This window comes from Pantherophis guttatus, chromosome 13, assembly GCF_059756535.1.
Source record: "Pantherophis guttatus breed Tessera chromosome 13, ASM5975653v1, whole genome shotgun sequence".
NCBI classification, from domain to species: Eukaryota; Metazoa; Chordata; class Lepidosauria; order Squamata; family Colubridae; genus Pantherophis; species Pantherophis guttatus.
This window is the reverse complement of record NC_142075.1, coordinates 22,601,349-22,617,969: the sequence shown is the minus strand read 5'-3', so window position 1 is coordinate 22,617,969 and position 16,621 is coordinate 22,601,349. Positions and strand designations below refer to the sequence as shown.

Sequence of the window (16,621 nt, the reverse complement as noted above, 5' to 3'; positions counted from 1 at the left end):
CTCCTCCCAATTTCTACGTATATTTCAGTAGAAAATTACCCTGCACCCGGTGTTCAAGGAACACTGAGATGACAACCCTGGATACCTTCTTTATATCCATTCCTTTTTAAGTTACATTTTGTAGGCTGTTATTTAATTGTAAATTAAGGTAAAGGTTCCCTTCGCACATATGTGCTAGTCGTTCCCGACTCTAGGGGGCAGTGCTCATCTCCATTTCAAAGCCGAAGAGCCAGCGCTGTCCGAAGACGTCTCCGTGGTCATGTGGCCATCATGACTCAACGCCAAAGGCGCACAGAACGCTGTTACCTTCCCACCAAAGGTGGTCCCTATTTTTCTACTTGCATTTTTTAACGTGCTTTCGAACTGCTAGGTTGGCAGAAGCTGGGACAAGTCACAGGAGCTCACCCCATTACGCAGCACTTGGGATTCGAACTGCTGAACTGCTCACCTTTTGATCGACAAGCTCAGCGTCTTAGCCACCGCATCCCTCTAAATTTTACAGAATTTAAATTTAATTCTTTAAATTTAAATTTACAGAATTGTAAATACAGGGCCACAATTCTTTAAAGTGCTGCCTAGTGAAACGGATCTAAAGAAGAGGGCACAATTGCAAAATATTGACGAGTTCAAGTTTATGCAAAAAACAAAACAAAACCCACAACCACTTCCCTTGAAGACAAAGGGAACAACTCTGTGCAGTGTTAATAGCTATACGATATATTTTTGCCTACAATCCCGCCTGAGCACTGCATGTCCTGTCTTTTGGACTGTAATCAAAAAGCGTTACATTTTAAATAACAGAGACCGTCATGGTTCTGACATTTGAAAATAGCTTGGTGGCCAACCAGTCCTCTCTTTAAAATAAAAATCTTTGTACCAATATCACCCCAATTAACCTCTTTAGAAAGATGCTGTACAAGTATTTCAGCCAGAAGATATTCAAAAGCCTCTCGGAGCTACTTACCCCAACCCAGGATTCCCAAGCCGTTCACCATAGTTGTATGAGAATCTGTGCCAATAACACTGTCGGGATAGAGGAAGTTTTTGACATCAAACACAACTCTTGACAGGTGTTCCAGATTCATCTGATGGACCATTCCTGTCCCGGGAGGAATTACCGAGACATTTCTGAAAACTTTGGAACCCCACTAGTTTAATTCATAAAAAGAGAAACAGACAGACAGAAAAGGCGTGTTAAGTTTCACACTTTCTAAATCAGCAATTCCCACTCTGGCATTTCCCCAATAAATGGCATTGCAAATTCTGAGAAGTGCAGTGCCAAGAGAGACTGGCTACTTTCCCTCCTCATAATTTCTTCCCTGTAGCAAGTGGGGATCAATATGAGAAAATTTGCTGTGTCTGTTAATACTGAAATCCCTCCTCTTTATAGTAGGAAAGAAGAGGGGAGATCAGTTCTGATCTTGGCAAATCTTTATCGATCCATTCCTTACTGCCTTTCTTTCAACTTCTTCTGCTGCCTTCAAAGCAACATACCTTAAAAAATTGGAGTCTCTCTTTATTTCTTCCAAATTCTATCTCTTGATTCTTAAATACTGTTTCAGGCCTAAGGAGATGAAAGGGGGGGGGGGGGAGACCCATATTAAAACCATTATTTGCAGTGTTTAGAAAAACAGCCCAAAGAAACATTTTTTCTTGCTAACGTTTCAGAAAATATTGCATAAAGGGAAAAAATAGAACGTTACACGGCCAATAAAATTTATTAGTAAATAAGTAAATTAATTTTCCCAGCAGTGAAAATCCTTTGCCCCAAAGGTGGTTTGATATTGGTTCTAGGTAAAGGTAAAGGTTCCCCTCGCACATATGTGCTAGTCGTTCCCAACTCTAGGGGGCGGTGCTCATCTCCGTTTCAAAGCTGAAGAGCCAGCGCTGTCCGAAGACGTCTCCATGGTCATGTGGCCAGCATGACTCAATGCCAAAGGCACACAGAACGCTGTTCCCTTCCCACCAAAGGTGGTCCCTATTTTTCTACTTGCATTATTTTTACCTGCTTTCGAACTGCTAGGTTGGCAGAAGCTGGGACAAGTCATGGGAGCTCACCCTGTGACGCGGCCCCAGGGATTCGAACCGCTGAACTGCCGACCTTTCAATCGACAAGCTCAGCGTCTTAGCAACTGAGCCACCACATCCCCGATATTGGTTCTAAAGTAAGCTTAATACATGTGTAGGGTTAAGATCTGGTTAGAAGCCAGCCTCGCTAGCTGTCAGTTTTTGACTGCAGAAGAGGAATGGCCCTCCAAAGCCAGGAGGGAGATTTAAAAAAGGCAAGCTTACTCAGGCACTGGTTGAAGATGAAAAGGACACAAGAGGGGCGTGTTCTCAATCTGCACAGAAAAATGTCCCGTGTTCCGCTTTGATTCTCCGTCACACGGTCCTTTGCAGCTGGACTGGCCTCGGCACGGCAGCTTCCGAGGAGCTTTAAGTGGGGAGAGTTTTGAGGAAGGGGGCCGTGGGGGATCGCCGCCTCCTGGATTCGGAGTGTTCTGTATTGCACTAGGCAAAAATGAAACAGAAAGAATGCTTTGTTCATTGCAATCCTTTGAATCCTCATTACACTAAAGTAGAATATATACATACTTTTGATAGGAACTAGAGTTTTGTTTTTAGTCTCCAGAGGCAAAAGGGACTTTCAGGTTTGACCTGTGTCGAATGACCACATTTTCAATTCTGCCCACTTAAGGACAGACATTCCACTATCAAGACAGGGTCCCATCTACCCGTCCCCAACAAAACATAAGGAAGCCGACAATTCAATGGATACCATTTGCTGAAGTCAATCTGCAAAGAATGGTCCACGGTAAGATCTGTTGGGCAGACAGGATGGACTCGCGTTGGATCTCCTCCGAGGTTCTTCACCACTTCCCTCATGGCAGCAAAATCGACCACTGCAGGAATTCCACTGGCAAACAGGAACAATATTTTCTACTTAGAACTTCTACAGAGCCAGCAGTGTCGATTCAACCCATCTCATCAAGAGGCGATTAACAGCGATTCAAACTATGGTTTAAGCCAGAGGTCTCCAAACTTGGCAACTTTTAAGACTTATGGACAGAATTCCTCAGCTAGCATGGGAGAATTCTGGGAGTTGTAGTCCACAAGTCTTAAAAGCTGCCAATTTTGGAGACAGCTGGTTTAAGCCACAGCGGCTGAGTTATAAATTGAATTGAAATTGGCATATATAAATTGAACTAATAATAATAAATAAATAAATAGTTCACACATTGCTCTAAATCAAAGAAGTGATGATGGATGGGGATTTTGCATCACGCAAAGCTTAAACTACGCACCCGCATTATGGCTGTATTTAACATGTGAGTCCCATCACAGGTTGACCGAGAAGACAACAAGCTCAGTGGTATAGTGGATTACAAATCTATCAATTAGACACACTGAGAAAAAATTCCCTTTTCTGACTGCCTGTATGGAGCTATCCTGAAACATCCAACCTGCTGCAATGATCTTCCATTATTTTAATCCTAACAGACTCTTGCTGGTTATTGCTTAGGAGCCACTGCCAGGATAAACTCATTTGATCTCAATTTCTGGCCAGCTAAATACTCGGAAAGACCCACCCAGGACATTTAGGAAAACTCATCAGGTTCTAACTAAAATAGACAAACACGGGGGGAAAAGTGGGTCTTACGTGAAATCTTGGAGCAGGACTCTGGCAGGACAAAAGGGCACTTCAACATTGTTCTGTTTGGCTGGCCAGTCCAGGATATTCATCACGTCTCCTTCTTTCACTAGGAAACCATCCCAGTTGCGGACAGCCGTTTCCAACATGACCCGTATGGTGTAAGGCAGGAGATCTGCAAATGGATAGAGTAGCTAAATAGCTCAAGGGTAAACCCTGGTGTTGGTATTCGCGCTATAGGCTTCTTTCTAAATTGGGAAACTTTTGTAATCAGAAAATGTGAGGAAGGCATAGAATAGAACAGGGTTCTCCAAACATGGGAACTTTAAGAGTGTGGAATTCTGGGATTTGAACTCCACAAGTCCCAAGGTTGTCAAGTTTGGAAACCCCTCGAATACAGGGATTTCTACCTGGGGAGATAGAGCAGTGGTGCAACACAATCTGTACAACTGAGCTAGACCAACAGATTAATTTGACATACGGCAGCTACTATGTCCCGATTACAGATCATCCTCAATTTACAACAGTTTGTTTAGTGACAGTTCAAATGGTACTGCATTGTAAACAACCGGTAATAGAATTTCCTTTCCTTTAAGCATCATTTGGAAATATGTGAAACATTAATAAGCATTTGCTGGTTATTCTTGGCATTAGCTTTTTTACGGCTGAGTATGGGATGGTCCACATCTCTTGCTCTTGGATTTTGGAATCTGGCAAGGACATATTCCAATAAATCTATTTAATGTTGCTTACTGAAAAAGACATGACATTGCACACAGTAGGGACAGCTGCTAATTAGAGAATCCTTCAAAATTAGATTGCCAACTTTATTAAGGATTGTGGTCCAGGTGAGAGCAATTGCCGAAGAGGTAAAGAAATCACTCTGCAGCAATGAATTATGAGAACATTTGTCTAAGGGCACTGAAAATTTCTGCAAGTCTGTGACACGTAAACAAGCTTGCAACCACCACCTCGGAAAGAAAAGACAAGTATTCTTTTTAATAAGCATAAAGCAAGCCTGTTAGTAGACCCATATAATAACTTTTCAGGTTGCAAATAACTCTGAAGGTTGCAAACTATTGCTGCAGGCTTCACTAGCTTCATTTAAATTACCTGAGTTTTCTAAGGCAGATGAGATAATTTCTCCCTCATTAAGTGATTCATCAAAGGCTAAATAACCATATAGAAAAGTATTTATGAACTGACAAGAGTATTTGCAGTTCGGGCTGTTGAGTAAGAAACAGACATTCCCTAACGTGGTTTCTTATCCCAAAACACACTCAGGTGACTACCAAAACTTTTTTACAACTACCTTCAAGGTTTTCAATGTGTCAGAGAACCACAAACAGTTCATCAATAACTTAAAGGCTCTGATCTCAACTTTCAATATTCGTATGGGGAGATTACACATGTAGCAAGAGAATCAAATTCATGATTCAATGCACTTCCATTAGGGAAGGAAGGCAGGATATAAATGAAATGACAAAGACAAAGACAAATTTGAAAGACCAGATGAACAATTCAGCTCCTCTTCCAGAAGACCCCTTACAAGTTTTCTAGTGTAAATTAAAGATCTTCTCGTCCTGGTCACCTTCTGGAAGGAAGGTGAGCAATTTATAGACCCCTGTCATGCTTTCTTGTATGGTTAACGACTGTATCTGCTTCTTGAAAAGTATGTATAGCAAGTAGAATTTCTGTTCTTTTTCTAAAAGATAAGGACGACAGCAGCGTGACAACACCCAGCTGAACCAACAGATAAAACAAAGGCTATAATTCTGAGTAAGCTTTTTCTACAGTCCTCTCTGAAATTCACTAAATAGATTCCATTAATTTGAAAATACACCAATACCTGTCAAGCAGAAAGAAAGGAATACATTTGGACTAAGGAAGATAATTTCTGGATGTCCAATCACCAAAGGAGTTAATTTTATTTTCCAAAACTGTGTTATGAAAGGGGTCCACAGGTTTCTCACAGAACCAAAAAAGAACGACTAGAAGTTAAAGTGAACAAACTTTCTTCAGCATAAAAAACACATTAATGGCTCACTGCAGTTACTTTAAAGGAGGATGTGTCTACTTCTAACTGGAATTTGAATATCCAGGAAGAAGGAAATTAATAACAAGCCTTAGGCACATTTACTCAAACAGTTTTAATAGAGAAAGCATTTAGGATTACAACTCAACAGCATAATCCTAAGAATGGTTCAGTAACAAGGCCACCAATGACCCAAATTCATTTTAAGGCTACTTAAGAAAACTTAAAGAGGTTAGTTTTATTAGGTTTATATTAAAAAGACGCAACTGAAAAGTATGTTTACCATATTTGGTGCCTCCTAGTTTAGCAATGTTGTAGAACTTTTTGTCTGCATTGTCACTCAGTGTTTCAATTAAGTGCTGGAACAGGTGTCCTGAAAAACAAGTCAGATTATTAAAGTTATTTGATATGTGTTTGTATATGTAGTTGGACAGGAAGGCTGAAATTCTATGCATTTTGACTTTGAATAACACCCACTAAATCCACTGGAATTCACTACTAAATTTAAAAAGAAACTAATAAATATTTAGGTTGCAAGACTAAATGTTTTTCTGTATTTTCCTGTCAATAATTTGCTGTAGAATGTTATTTTATATGTATTAAATCCGTTTAGTCTAATTTAAATAGAACTTAAATATCTCATAATAATTCTATATATATAAAATTAATTTTCTTTACTACACTAAACATACAGGTCTAATTCCACTTTGATAAATATTGGGCCACATCCAGGTTTAGTCATACTTGGAGACTGAAAACAATAGAGCTTAAATCTTGAGTAACAACTCCCATTGATGTTAATTCTCTTTCAGTACAATTAAATTTAAGACCCAACTCATTGTCTTCATTAATACATGATAAACTATATTTAATATTCTAAAGACAAAACTTCAACTTTTTAAAAAATAAAATCTTAAACAGGAATTATAAAGTTGCCTTTATCTCCACTACACAGAGTGAACTTTACTTAATAAAAGTGGTTTTGGGAGGGATCATAGAAGGGTGTTTATGTCTATCAGCAATGCCATTATTCACAAATGCCCCTATGGTACCCAAGGTTTAATGTTATAAAGCCTTCAGAAAGAAGTCTTGCCCATAACACATGGATATATCCTTGAATCCCAGGAGGAATATTTTTGGTAGATTAAAGATTGTGACCTGCTGGAGGCTACTTTGCTTTTAAATCGACACAGAAAAAAGCACGCTTCCCACCCATCTTCACTTTTTCTGCTATGCAGAAGAACATCTTCTGACACGAGCTGGGATCTTTGCTACAGGATGGAGGAATGTATTGCAACTGAAGATTAACAGGAGAAAGAAACCAGTCCCTTATTTTGCTAATCTCTCAATCAATAATTTTTTTTGTCCAACCTCCAATATTCTCATTTGTTGGAGCACCAAAAACACAGGACTGAATCAAGCCAACAGGAATAGGGAGATGAAAATGGGAAGAATGCAGAAGACCTACAGATGATGGGACGTAGCTAAGAGACATGGAAGGGGATGATGGGAACTGTCATTTAACAGTTCTGGAAGTGGAATGAACTACATAGCCCAAGGGAAAACGACAAGGGTGATGGGAACCACCGTTTAACCGATCTCAGATGGGGTGATGGGAACTGTAGTCTAAGGCCCATGGAAGGGGTTGATGGGAACTGTTTAACAGACCTCAAATGATGGGGAACAACAGCCCACGGAAGGGGATGATGGGAACGGTTGCTTAGAGTCCTGGAATGGCAATGACAAGAACTGTAGCCCAAGGGAAATGGACAGGGAAATGATGGGAACTACTATTTGATAAACCTGGTATGGGGGCAATGGGAATTGTAGTCCAAGGCCCAATGAAGGGGAGGATGGAAATGGTTGTTTCAGAGCTGGAATGGGGGATGCTGAGATGCATGGAAGGGGATGATGGGAACTGTGGTTTAACAGTATTGACGGGGATGCCAGGAACGGTACCTCCAGGGAAATGGACGGGGATGATGAGAACTACTACTTGATAAACCTTGGATGGGGGCGATGGGAATTGTAGTCCAAGGCCCAATGAAGGGGAGGATGGAAATGGTTGTTTCAGAGATGCCGAGATGCACAGAAGGGGGATGATGGTTTCATAGTCCTGACAGGAGGACGAGGGTAACACCCCCCCCACTTTGAGGGTAATGGACAGGGATGATGGGAGTGGTTGTATCCCAGGCCCTGCCACGGGGGATGATGGGAACTGCAAACCAAGGGAAAGCAGGAATTGGAGCCCAATGCCCAGGAAGGGGATTATGGGAACTGTAGTCCCCCCTACACATGTGGTATCTTGAGGGGGGGGCTACCAGACTGGGAAAGCCCAAACAAATTGAAGGGGGGGGAAGGAAGGAAAGGCAAGCAAGGGAGAAAGATGGCTGACAGCCCACCCCTCCCTTTTATCCAAGGGGGGGAGAGGGGAGGGGGGGGAGGCCGGTCCAGGCGGGCACAAAGGGAAAGGGGCCATTTTGCCACCCTCCCCGCCCCCTTCCCTCACCGCCACTGACCTGCCCTGGCCGCCTCCATGTTCCTCTCCCGAAGAAGGATGCCACGGGAGTTGTGAGGGGAGAAAAGAAGAACCGGGAGCGGGAGGGGGCGGAGCCCTCCCCTCAGAGACCGCGCGAGAAACGAGGGAGGGAGACAACCGGCGGGCCCCCTCAGCGCCTCCGCCCGGCCCTCCCCGCTCCCTCATTGGGCTCTGCCGGTTCTCGCGAGAGCTCCGCCGCCCGCAAGAAAGGAAAGCGGCGCGAACTCTCGCGAGGTTTCGGTCCGGCGCGAGGGGCGGTGCGCGTGCGTCAGCGCCCGCCCCTCCACCTCCTCCTCCTCCTCCTCCTCCGTCTTTGGTCAGGGATAGCGGCTCAGGCAGCGAGACTTCAGGGCGAAGATCTCGCGAGAGTTGAGAACCTGAGAACGCTGGTCATCGGGGAAAGTTCGCTTACTCTTCCTTGGCCGCTAGGGGTAGACAAGCGCCGGGGGGAGGGGGGGGGGAGAAACCCTGTCTTTCCTGAGCATGCGCCGTCTTCTCGGCCTATTGCGATGCGTTCTCCCCGCAAGGGTCGGAACCTTTCGTTAACCCTCTGAGGGGGTCCGACGGAATGATTTGGAAGACGGACCAGAGGGACCAACTTTTGGTGCTGAAGAAGGCATGGCGGGAGCGGGAACCGATTTAAAGTCCTCGGTGCTGAAGCACCGGCGCACGACCCTCGAACGAGCGGAAAAGTTTATTTCGCAGGATTATTTTGTGGATTGTAACCTCCGGGGAAGGTGGGTTGGGGCTGGTCCGTCCGCTAAATCCTTCCCCTGCTCCTCCCCCAAGTACAGATAGTCCTCGATTTAACAACAGTTTCCTTTAGTGACCGTTCGAAGTTATAACAGCACTGAACTAAGGGACTTGTGACTCCAATGTCTTTGCTAAACGTTCAGCTTTCTCCTGTGGCTGACTTTTGTTTATTTTTTAATTAGGGGTGATTTTATCTCTTGGGCCACAAAGCAGCTAGCTTTGAACCAGGACGCTTGAATCATCTGCAATGAATTAGAAGAAAGATGTTGGCTGGGAGCGACCTTTATTTGTTTGTGTCCCTTGGAAAGCAGTTTTAACTGCAGCAATTTAGTTGATATTTATGGAGATTCTCAGTCACGGTTGTCCCAAAGGTGCTTTTTCCAAGAGGCAACTGGACTTTCTGGTTTTTCTTTGAAGGCGTTTCGTTTCTCATCCAAGAAGCTCTTCTTCAGCTCTGGAGGAGCTTCTTGAATGAGAAGCGAAACATCTTCAAAGAAAAACCAGAAAGTTCAGTTGCCTCTTTAAAAAGCACCTTTGGGACAATTTAGTTGCTGCCTATGGAAAGCAACACTTGAAGATTTTTGTAGCTCAGGCATCATGTAAAGTCACGTTTTTTAAACTTGGCAACTTTAAGGTGTGCCGTAGTAGCGCCTACTCATGCTCTACAGTGGTGTTTTTCAACCTCACTAAACATTGAGCTATGTAGACATCAACTGCCAAAATTCCTCTTGAATTCTGGGAGTTGAAGTCCACATATCTTAAAGATTCCAAGTTTGAAAAACACTCATTTAATCTATTGCTTATTAATCATTCTCACAGGACAGAAGCTGAAATGATGGAAGGAAGGAGAGAAAATCCTTAAATACTTTTTAAAGCGACTGATCAAACATGTTGGTATGCTTAATTAAAGCCAATTGGGATCCTAGGAATTTGCATTATATGCTAATTAATGGTTAATTTTAACTGTTGATGACTTTAACTGAATGGAATTCACAACACTAACCTTTGCCCAGCTTATCCAGAAACTAGTCAATCCCATTTTAATTAAGCTATAGACGTTTCCCCTCTCACTAGTGGATTATAAAGATTGGAGTTCAATCCACCTTAACACCACTTGTTTGGGAAAAGTTGCTTTTGTGATCAATGTGTTTACTTAATGAATCTGGTCCTTAAAAGGCATCTGTGGATTCAAATCGTGCAGGGTTGAAGAACTGGGGCGCTACTCTGGAAGAGTATGACAAGTTTATCAGGGAGGAATATGCTGTCTTCCATCTCAGATAATGTATTATCCTTTGGCGTGCTGTTTCAAAGAGCTAAAATATTCTGTGTCTTTTACAGACTGTTTGGTGACACATGTGCATTGGCCTCTCTGTCTTACTTTGAAACTTCTAAACGAATTCCATACAATGAAGCTATCCGAGAAGAATTCAGCCCTATTAAAGTTGGAGATAGTTTTGGACAAACGTAAGTATTTCCTTATTCAGAGCTAAATTTACCATCTCATTTCCCAAGGGAACAAAATGAAGGGTTTGTGCTTTAGTTTAGAACCACTTTAGCCTAGCGGCTAAAACTCCAGGCTAGAAAGCAGGAGATCATGAGTTCAAGTCCCACTTTAGCCATGAAAGCCAGCTGAGTGAATTTTGGACCAGTTATTCTTTCTCATTTCAATCCATCTCGAAGAGTTGTTGCTGCGAGGAAAATAAGTGGAAGTTATTTGTAAAAATAATGCTGGCTGGAGAATTTTGGGAAATGAAGTTCAGGTTGTCAATGTTTAAAGGGTACCTCTGTACTTTTTAGTTAATGGGACCTGTGGCATCCTGACAGTTTCAGTGTCACTTTTCTAAGGTGGCACACCTGCTGGTTTAAAGTAGAACTCAGCATTCCCAAGAAATGGACTGGAAAGGAAGTGCATCTTCTTTGGGAAAGCGACGGAGAAGGAATGATTTGGAGGGATGCTCAGCCCGTTCAGGTAAGTGCTGTCATGAAATTATCACCAGCTAGATACTTTTTCGGATTATTTTGCTTTCCACGTAAAAAAAAAAAAAATCACCCTCATGCTAAAAAGGCAAGTACACGATAAAAAAAACTGCTTCAAATTGTTGTGGCCCGCTAGCTGCCAGCTGAGCTGGTGGCAGACTTGGACGATGAAGAGGTTGGGGAGGAACTTCTGGAGTCTCGGGAAGGCTCTGATGGATGCTCTGCATCGGATGCAGAGATAGAGCCAGGGCCATCCAGCATTTCCCAGCCACCGGAGAGGCAGCTGTTTTTGTAGGCTGAGATGAGTGAGGAGGAAGAACAGCTGGGTCCTGTTCAAGATGCATATATGCGCAGAGCAGTTAGGAGAGGAGAATAATGGAGGACAAGGAGTCGACTCGGGAAGCAAAGCACACGTGGACGCTGAATGGCCCCTCCCTGGCTGGGGAATAAATAGAAGGAAAGGGGAGATGTGGTCATAGGAGACAACAGTTTGTATTTCTGAAGATTTTGCTCATGGTGTTTCGTGCCACAAAGACTGCTTGCCAGAACTTAATCTGCAGCTTTTCGGCTGGGAGCTCAGGGCCTTGCAATTATCGCAAGGAACTGATTCGGTCTGTTAACTCTTTGAAGGACCGTTGCCTGACTTTTTGGTGGGTGAATGCGATTAATTCACAAGAGGTAAATAAAGAGGGGTTTTTCGTGACAAGGAGTCTTTTTTCTTATTTCTGCTAAGGCTGGGTCAGAACACAAATGCTATTCTTTGGGAGAAATGCTGGAGAGAAATAATTTTTTTAATAAAAGTATGTGATGGACTAATAATTAATAATTTAATAATTAATAATTTAAGGATTACCTGTATTGACAATGCAGTCTTCCTGTCCCCCCTATCCAACTATATATTATTTGCCATTATCAGAGTTTGACTCGAGAAGGTGAGAAGACCAGTTATATGCTGACGGACAGTCTAAAGGAGACCGACTCTCATGGGTGAGCCAGTATTCTGGTCTGCATTACGGAAATAATACTGTTCTGCTCTAGCAATTCAATTGCGATGAACCTGTCGGTATTTTGACATAAATCTTCGTAATAGAATAAAAGCATTCGAACCGTTTAATCGTCACGGGATAACCATCCTTTCCTGGAAATGCCAGGTGTTGAAAATGCACATAGCCTGCAATTCATAATCAGCTGACTTAAAACTAGGACAGGGGTCTGCAATCTTAAGCACTCAAAGAGCCATTTGGACCCGTTTCCCACAGAAAAGGAAACACCAGGAGCCACAAAACCTGGGTGGGCGTGGCCAACTTGATGTCACTCACTTCCACCAGTCACATGACCCCCCTCCCCCCCAGCTATGTCTATCCAGCCAATCATTAGGGCAGAGAACCAGTTGTTAAAAAACACCGGGAACCACAAAACCCTTTTGACATATATCTCTCTACCCTCCCTCCCTCCCTTCCCCCTCCCTCTCTCTCTGTATCTCTCTGTGTCTCTCTCTCCCCCCCTTTCTGTATCTCTCTATGTCTCTCTCTCTCCCCTCTCTCTGTATCTTTCTGTGTCTCTTCCCTGGCCGCTTCTCCATCCCCCGTCGCCCTTACCTTCTCAGGCCAGGCGAGGAGTGACTGGGAGGGGAGGGCGAGGGGCGGGGGGCGGGGCCAGCCAGTGGTGGGAACACCCAACAGGGAGCCACAGCAGAGGGCCCAAAGAGCCGCATGTGGCTCCGGAGTCGCAGGTTGCTGACTCCTGAACTAGAACAATGTAAGTTGCCAAAATTCCAATGGAAAGAAAAAAAATATTTGCCAGGGTTATGAACAGATGATCTGGGGTGGAAAATTTTGCAGTGTCAGGGCAATCACTGGGAACCTAATCCTGGCCCATGGATTATAAAAACAGAAAGGTAACACCTCTTTCCCTTCTGCAGCTTCACCCTCTATCTGGAAGTTGCCTGCAACGGTCTCTTCGGAGCTGGGAAGGGCAGCATGATTGCACCCCCAGATCCGGACAAAACGTTCTCCTTGAATAGAGCAGAGCTGGTGGTTTACAACCGGGATGTCTATGAGCTTCTGGTGGACTTCGAAATCCTCTTGGACATGGCCAAGGTGAAATGTCTTGTTTTTGCCAATTTTTTTGCAAATTGGGGGAGGGGCCAGGCCGAGGTGGTATTTACCGGTTCTCTGAACTACTCAAAATTTCCACTACCGGTTAGAACCGGTAGCAACCCACCACTGACGCATTTGGATTTTGAAAGTTGAGTTCCAGATAACAACCTTATGCCTTGACGAGGTTGGATTTGAGCCAGCGTAAAATTTATATTTCCTTTCCCGCTTAGCTCCTCGGAGAGGAAAACCAGCGGAGCTTCCAAGCGCTGTACGTAGCGAACCAAATGGTGAACCTGTGTGATGTCAACAACCCGGCAACCTTCCCTGCGGTGCATGAACTGGCCCGCTCTGTTTTCTGCCAGAAGAACGGAGATAGCCAGCACATCATCCATGCCATGGGCCATTGCCATATTGATTCTGGTAGGAACTGTGCGCGGGGTGGTATATATTCCAGTCTAGGAAAGATCTCCCAGAAGGATGGAGGTCTTCTCCCAGGTCTTCTAATACAGGTAGTCCTCGACTTACAACAGTTCGGTTAGTGACCATCCAATGTTACAACAACACTGAAGAAAATAGTGACTTATGACCGTTTTTCTAAAAGGTCGCAAGTGTGAAAGATGGTCATAATTCACTTTTTTTGGTGCTGCAATGGTCATGTGAAAAGCGATCATAAAGTCATTAATTTCTTCAGCGTCATTGTAACTTTGAACGGTCACTAACTGACCGAACTGTTGTAAGTCGAGGACTATGGATATATGTGGGTGCGTGGATTGCAAAGCACTTAACTTGATCCCTAAGGAATGATTTCCAGGCATTGCGCAATCCTACACATGGCTAAAGCAACTCTGAACTAAAATTAAAATTAAATTAAAATTAAAAGCCATCTTCTGCCAATCAATAAAATCTTTATTCCGGTCATAGACCAGCTATCTAAGCACCCTATAAATCCTCTAAGCACCCTATAAAAGTGAAGCAAATGTCTTTGTGAACTGTTTTGCCTGCAATTGTCATCTTAGCTTGGCTGTGGCCTTACGAAGAGACGGTTCGTAAATGTGCACGCAGCTGGGTAACTGTCATACGGCTGATGGAGAAGAACCCGGACTTCACATTTGTCTGTTCACAGGTAATTGATGTATATAAATGCCCATTTTTAACTGTGTTCATGCGTATGGACTGTAATGTGGTTTCTTTGGTTTTGGATCGGGTATGAATCCTATTATTGTGGGTTTATAAACCATGGATTTTGGCTTAGAATGTATATGAACCCAAACAGTTGTGGCTTATTCAGTGAAACACTTAACCATGTTTTAAATCTCAATAATCGTCTAATTTGGTTGCTTAGATCAGGGGTCTCTAAACTTGGCAAGTTTAAAACTTGTGGGAACGGAGGATCCCGGACCTACGCACCTTCTGCCGCGCCCTCAAGACCTTTTTATTTCATCAAGCTGGCCTGGCCTAATCTTCATTTTCTCCCCTTTTCCTTTTAAAATGTAAATTTTAATTTGTTTTTAAATTATTGGGGTGTTTTAATTCTGTCTGGGGCCAAACTCTTTAATTCGGTTTTATTCAGCTTTTAAATTTTGTATATATGTATTTTACTTTGTGGCTGTTCACCGCCCTGAGTCCTTCGGGAGTAGGGCGGTATATAAATCCAATAAACTAAACTAAACTAAACTAAACTTTAAAACATGTCTGGCTGAGAAATTCTGGGAGTTGAAGTCCACAAGTCTTAAAATTGCCAAGTTTGGAGATCCCTGGTGTAGATCAACAAGAAACCATATGAACTAGCAACTGTGTCCACATCTTAAAACTGCAACTTTTTGGTGTGTAAACTGCAGCTAGGGTGAAAAGATATATGCTTATGACATTTATATTGCTTTTTTCATTTGCAGGCCCAGCAGTTTGAATGGGTGAAGACCTATTACCCTGGCTTGTATGCTACAATTCAAGAATTTGCAAAAAAAGGACGCTTCATACCGGTTGGGGGAACCTGGGTAGAAATGGTAAGTCTGCATTACAGGTGGTCCTTGCTTACTGACCCCTCATTCAGCGACGGCTTGAAATTATGACTACACTGAAGAAAGGGACGTGTGAAATCCTGCCATAATGGCAGCACTGTCAGAGTTCCCTGAACACAATGTGGACCTGCCTACTTTTATGGCCATTCCTCCCTGCTGGTCCCAGCTGACCTTTGTCCTTGTCTTCGTCTGGATGCAGCGTGTGACGTCAAATTTGGAGAGAAAGCGGGTTCGGCAAAACGTAGAAGAGTGATATTGCTAAACCCCTTGTGATACTCAAGATCTCCAGAACCACAAATGGTAGATTTAGGCTAATGCTAGTTGTAGCAACATTGGGTAGAAGGTCATTGGTGAACTGAGGTTTGCTACTGATGCGGGGGTTCAGTTCTCGGTCTAGAAGAGCGATGGGGAACTATGTCCCTTTTATGATCTGTGAACTTCCACTCCCAGAATTCCTGAGCCTGGGAGTTGAAGTTCCCAAATCGTAAAAGGGCCATTACTCCCCTCCACTCCCGGTGTAGAAATACAGGTGTTTTATTCCCTCCCAGGATGGAAACCTTCCAAGTGGAGAATCCATGGTTCGCCAGTTCCTGCACGGACAGCGTTTCTTCCAGCAGGAATTTGGGAAGCTGTGCTTAGAGGTGCATATCTATCTATATTCCTTCTTTCCTGCCTTCCACGTGCTTCCCTAATTCTCTTCGGTCCTGGGGGAATGGCATTTTTGTAGCTTCAAATCCTAAATCAAAACCAGTGTTGTCCATTAACTTAAAATGTTGTGGATAGCAGCAGGGACAGTAAAAATTTCCTATGCCAGTCCAGTGAATTCAGCTCACCCTCCACATAAATCCTGTCGCAACCAGTGAACTAAATTGCCAAATTGGAGATTGAAGGATATTTAAATTCACCCTATGCTCTTCGGTAGGGCAGACCAAGGCATTACACTTTCCTGTAACTATATATAATATTTTGTTTAGACTCCTAGTGACCGTACCTGGATAAGTCCCTGCAGTTTTCTTGTCAAGGTTTTTTAAAAGTGGTTTGCCATTGCCTCCTTCCAAGGCTGAAAGGGAGTGACTGGCCCAAGGTCATCCAGTTGGTTTTGTGCCTAAGGCAGGACTAGAACTCACCTCTTTTGGTGTCTAGCCTAAGGCCTTAACCCCTACTATTTCTCTCCCATAATTGTATAAGAAGCTAAACTGAATTTCCTCATCACTCTGCACTGCCAAACATCTATTTCCAGTGAATCGCGTTTTTCCTACGATTCACATTTTTATTCTCAGCTTGTTCTATATATTAACTGCCAGCGCTTTGCACACAATGCCATTTCTTTCTCCCCAAATCAGTTCTGGCTGCCTGACACATTTGGTTATTCAGCACAACTGCCACAAATAATGCGTGGCTGTGGGATACGTCGTTTCTTAACTCAGAAGTTGAGCTGGAATCTGGTGAATACTTTCCCGGTAAGATTTATGTTTTAATTCAAATAAACCTGGATGCAGGGACCCGCTGATCAGTGGTTGGTCTCGCCTTGATATTAGTCCGGAATTT

At 43.4% G+C, this 16,621-nt stretch overlaps 2 protein-coding genes across 4 annotated transcripts in view; one reads left to right on the top strand and one right to left on the bottom strand.

Moving 5' to 3' along the window:
* IREB2 (iron responsive element binding protein 2) overlaps positions 1-8,733 on the bottom strand; it is a 22,226-nt gene extending 13,493 nt beyond the window's left edge. The window contains exons 1-7 of the mRNA XM_034409516.3: positions 8,207-8,733; positions 5,971-6,060; positions 3,662-3,827; positions 2,780-2,917; positions 2,293-2,511; positions 1,495-1,564; positions 965-1,148 (exon numbers count right to left, since the gene is read on the bottom strand). Of these exons, the coding sequence (XP_034265407.2) occupies positions 965-1,148; positions 1,495-1,564; positions 2,293-2,511; positions 2,780-2,917; positions 3,662-3,827; positions 5,971-6,060; positions 8,207-8,225 (886 nt within the window). The 5' untranslated portion in view covers positions 8,226-8,733. The remainder of the gene's footprint in view (positions 1-964; positions 1,149-1,494; positions 1,565-2,292; positions 2,512-2,779; positions 2,918-3,661; positions 3,828-5,970; positions 6,061-8,206) is intronic.
* The window catches only part of MAN2C1 (mannosidase alpha class 2C member 1), a 19,134-nt gene continuing 10,966 nt past the window's right edge, over positions 8,454-16,621 (top strand). The window contains exons 1-10 of one of the 3 annotated variants that reach the window (XM_060689475.2): positions 8,454-8,963; positions 10,318-10,443; positions 10,825-10,948; positions 11,873-11,943; positions 12,878-13,055; positions 13,286-13,475; positions 14,072-14,178; positions 14,948-15,058; positions 15,622-15,714; positions 16,417-16,533. In XM_060689475.2, the coding sequence (XP_060545458.2) occupies positions 8,845-8,963; positions 10,318-10,443; positions 10,825-10,948; positions 11,873-11,943; positions 12,878-13,055; positions 13,286-13,475; positions 14,072-14,178; positions 14,948-15,058; positions 15,622-15,714; positions 16,417-16,533 (1,236 nt within the window). In that variant the 5' untranslated portion in view covers positions 8,454-8,844. Of the gene's footprint in view, positions 9,874-10,317; positions 10,444-10,824; positions 10,949-11,872; positions 11,944-12,874; positions 13,056-13,285; positions 13,476-14,071; positions 14,179-14,947; positions 15,059-15,621; positions 15,715-16,416; positions 16,534-16,621 lie in introns of all 3 variants that reach the window. The other 2 variants (XM_087878111.1, XM_087878110.1) reach the window with 2 other exon arrangements.